Source organism: Penaeus japonicus, unplaced genomic scaffold, assembly GCF_977035675.1.
Source record: "Penaeus japonicus unplaced genomic scaffold, GWHDUDI00000001_assembly GWHDUDI00000024, whole genome shotgun sequence".
Lineage (NCBI taxonomy): Eukaryota > Metazoa > Arthropoda > Malacostraca > Decapoda > Penaeidae > Penaeus > Penaeus japonicus.
The window spans coordinates 17,681,013-17,685,014 of NW_028234426.1; the positions used below are offsets into that span (position 1 = coordinate 17,681,013).

A 4,002-nucleotide genomic window follows, 5' to 3' on the forward strand; every position below is an offset into this window, starting at 1 on the left:
GGCCCTAATGTTGATGGCTGGGGCTCATCAACAACTGAACAGAGGAAAGGAGAAGGAGCGTTTGGCGCTGTCTCTTTGGAGCCATGTGGAGTGATTTATAGGGGTCATCGACCTCCTTATATACCTGAGGTTTTCCCCAATTTCCCACCAGGTAACAGATAACAATGTCATATTGAACAATGTGGAAGAAGTAGGCCAGTCAGGTCAATGGAATGATGTTATATCCTATGATGTTGATCACTTGTAATTTTACATAAATGGTGACATGGGACAAATCGTCATCATGATGTTATCATGACGTTGCATGCTGTGATGTTGGTCCCACATGACTTCACATAAATGATGATGCACATTTCACGTGACAGAATGTCATGACATCACATACAGTGACGGGAAATGCAGTGATTTCAGATAAAATCTATTCTTTTACCTGTTTACTTTACCTGCTGCCCACTGTTGCAATGCAGCATGGCAAAGGCAGAAATGCAATTTGTGTGTAAACATATAGTGTCAATAAGTAATTATGTTTAAAATAATAAAATCACCTTATTTTGATTACTTTTTGCCTTAGAACACTCCCGCACATCACTCGCCATCCACTGGTACATTTTCAGACACATGTGATGGCCAGCATGAACGATTTTTGGGAATGGCACACTGGTGTGACGCCCTGTTATTACACACTATTTGCCATGTTACACATGTGTGATACCCGTTGTCATTGCAATAAGTTAGAAACTACTAATACTGAAAAACAAGATTGGTAGTGTTCCATTAACCCATTGCAGACGGGATAGACTTGCTTGCCCAGGCTCCACGATGAGTTTTATTTCAGAGCGAGGCAGCTTCACACAACATACTTTGACTTTTCCCACTCTCTTTCAGTCTCTCATTGTAAAACTAGAGACATTTTTGTGTTTTATTGAGTTTAGAGACTTAAATGTATGTGTATGTGCCATATAGCAGGCTCTATAAATGCTGCAATTGAGTAAAACTAGTATATGATCCATATCAGTTCATTATTTTCTTTATTCTCAGTATTCGCAGTAAAAGTATTGCTATTTTATGGGAGGACAAAAAGCAACTTTATTTTTTCGTATTTGTGTGATGTCGAATATGAAACGTGTAACCATCTACATTGAAGATAACATGAAGAAGTAGGGAAGAGGATGGGAACCTGTGCTTTTTGACTGTGAGTGCCACAGTAAAAAGCATCCTTATTGGCACAGGAGCACATTTTAGACACTGGGCATGGTTTGAGTCACCTTCTTCTTTTCGTTCTGCCTGCACATCCTTCGTCAATGGCACTTTTGAGCAAGAGGTTGGTAACTTGCAGTGTGCCACCACTCTATGAAGATAGTGCTTGCTAGAGACCATGAATTGGTGCCATTCAAGGCTCTCTCTCCTACTGGTGCAAGAAGAAAGCTGTACCATCTAGGTTTTGGATGTTAGGTTAGCTTAATATTACAGTAATTATTCTGCAATTATGATTGCAATTGTCATCATCACTCACTCCTTACTCTTAGCACAATAAACTAGCACAGTGATCTAAAATCCCAGAATGTCATGTATGTCATGACACCCGTCTGCAATGGGTTAAGGGATGAAGATCCCTGTGTAAGATCTGTATGAACAGAAAATTTGATCAGTCAAATTCCTCATTCTTCAAATTCCTTGAATTTCAAATTCAAATTCAAATTCCTTGAAGTCGGACACAAAGTATTGATATAACAAGTATAGAAGATGGGAAGTGATTGAAGAAAATGCCAGTATTCCATACATAGTATACTTAAGGAATAATGGGGTGGTCTCACTTCTAGGGACCAGGGTGCCCTCTGAGTGCCCATCACAAAGGGGAGTATGAAGAGGATTACCTTTGAAATTAACCTGGATTTACTTGGAATAATAGAAACTGACAACCTAAAGAGAGGAAAGACAATAAAACAGAATTTTTTATCTGGTGACATGACTGGAAAAGCAAGGCAACCTGTATATGCAATCCCATCTTGGGGAGGGGCACTGTCACTCTAGAAAAGATTGTATATGCAACAAAGTGATGAATCAATCCCAAATTTACTGTTTATGTGTATATACATTCTGTTAGGGAACCATTGTAGTGTGCTTGTGGCTAAGGCATTTGACCTGTACCAACAAGTATTCAGTATATCGACTACTTTCACAGGGAAGTTTATGGTGTATCATTGACCAACCTTTTCATATGTGACGTGGTTACCACAAAGCATTATGCAACACTTCTACAGTTACACCCTCAAGCAAATAGAGTATCTTTCAGTAGGAGAATGAGGGACCTTGTAGCCAATCTCAACAGAGTGACTACAGAAACTTGGGCCTGAGAAAGGCCTTTAATTCTCTTTTGTCATTAGCTTTCCCATTTGGCTGAGCTCTATGCCAGTGCTATCTAAAACACTCACATCCATTTCCTATCACCTGCTCAGATCATAGGAGAAATGTGTATGTCACGTAGGACACCCCTGTAAAGTAACTTGAACCATGTAGCTTGAGAGGGATTAGTAATGTGTTTTATTGTAATTAGTCATGATTGTTTTTCATAAATATTCATTGGGTTGCCTGGGATATATCTTATAGAATTTTCTGTGGTGAATATTTTGTAGACCAGGCTGGGGATGTGGGGGAGGGCTGTAGCCCCCTATTTAGTGGGTGCTAAAAGGGAAACGTGTCTAATTTGTGTAATATTTGCTTATTATATTTTTGTATTAGTGTATTTTCTTTCCACATTATCCTGCAATATCCTTGGTTTACATCTTAACCCCTCTAGCTTTTGGGACCAATACCGTTTGCTTTAGTTTGCTGCAATTGAAAAAATATTAATTGGATCTCATTTGAAAGCAAGTAATTTCTATCAGCTATACATTCACTTTAGTTAGAAATACTATTATAGATATAAATATTTGGATATAGTTATGAAAACAGATGTAAAAAATATAAATATAATTTTCTGTGTATGCCACAGGTACATCAGCTCTCCTAAGAAACTGCCTAGATGTTGCCGTTAGTTCAAATGTTTGTGAATTTCTCCAGGAACTAGGTGCAAAGGTATTGTTAATTATTGCCTTCTTATGTTGTTAGATCAGATTCAAGGTAAGTTACATTTGAATTATAATGGATGCATACATGATGAAGTGATTACGAGAACATAACCTATTTTCCCTGATTTTAAAATTCTTCTCTCCTGCAGATCGATCATGAATTCATCACCAAAGGTTATGTTATGAAGAAAGGGAGGATAAAGGTCACAATCTTTAAGATGTATAAGGTATGATGAATGCAATGTCAGTATAGTATGAGAAAATAAGCTGTTAATACAAAATATAACAAAATTAGTATGATAATTAATGTACTTATTACTTTTACAGATGGGTTCAGGTATGACGAAGGATAATCTAGAACCATTGACTATGTCACACTTGGTAGAACTAAGTGTTCTGACAACTAAGACAGACAAGTCTGTTGCAGATGATCTTAGGAATCTGGCAGACCAGCTCAGGCCTCTAGTACAGCTTGAAAGGGTTGATTATAGGCGATTGTAGTTTTTTATGAAAGTAAAAGTAAGTATCTAATAAAAATAAGGACTGTGCATTACAGTTTATTACTGTCCAAAGATGAAATATTTAAACCATTGAGGTATGTTCATGTATAGTCAACTTTCACTAAGGATGAAAGTGTTTTTAGACCACATTCAGTGGATGTAGAAACTATCATCCTGATAACAAAAACAACTTTGGCATAGACTCTGTATTGATTGCCCTTTCTGAGGTGCTATGAGAATGTTTCTATTTTTCGGATTTTAAGCCAAAACTATGTTGTTGAATATTATGACAGTTATAGATCATGATTGCAATTGACATCATCAGTCACTAAATAGTTATTATTCATAGTGTAATAAAGAAATGGCAATTCGCTCTCAATAACACTATACAACAGGTGAACTCATCTCTTGTTTCCAGTGTCTTTCTTAGCTTT

General features: G+C 37.1%; 1 protein-coding gene across 1 annotated transcript; it reads left to right on the plus strand.

Moving 5' to 3' along the window:
* Positions 1–2,992: 2,992 nt before the first annotated feature.
* On the plus strand, positions 2,993–3,618 carry MED18 (mediator complex subunit 18; the record flags this gene model as incomplete). Its single annotated transcript, XM_086550785.1, is given in 3 exon segments — positions 2,993–3,075; positions 3,218–3,295; positions 3,396–3,618. Coding segments are annotated over 3 exon segments (335 nt in total), but the record flags the coding sequence as incomplete, so codon positions are not given.
* Positions 3,619–4,002: the final 384 nt, after the last annotated feature.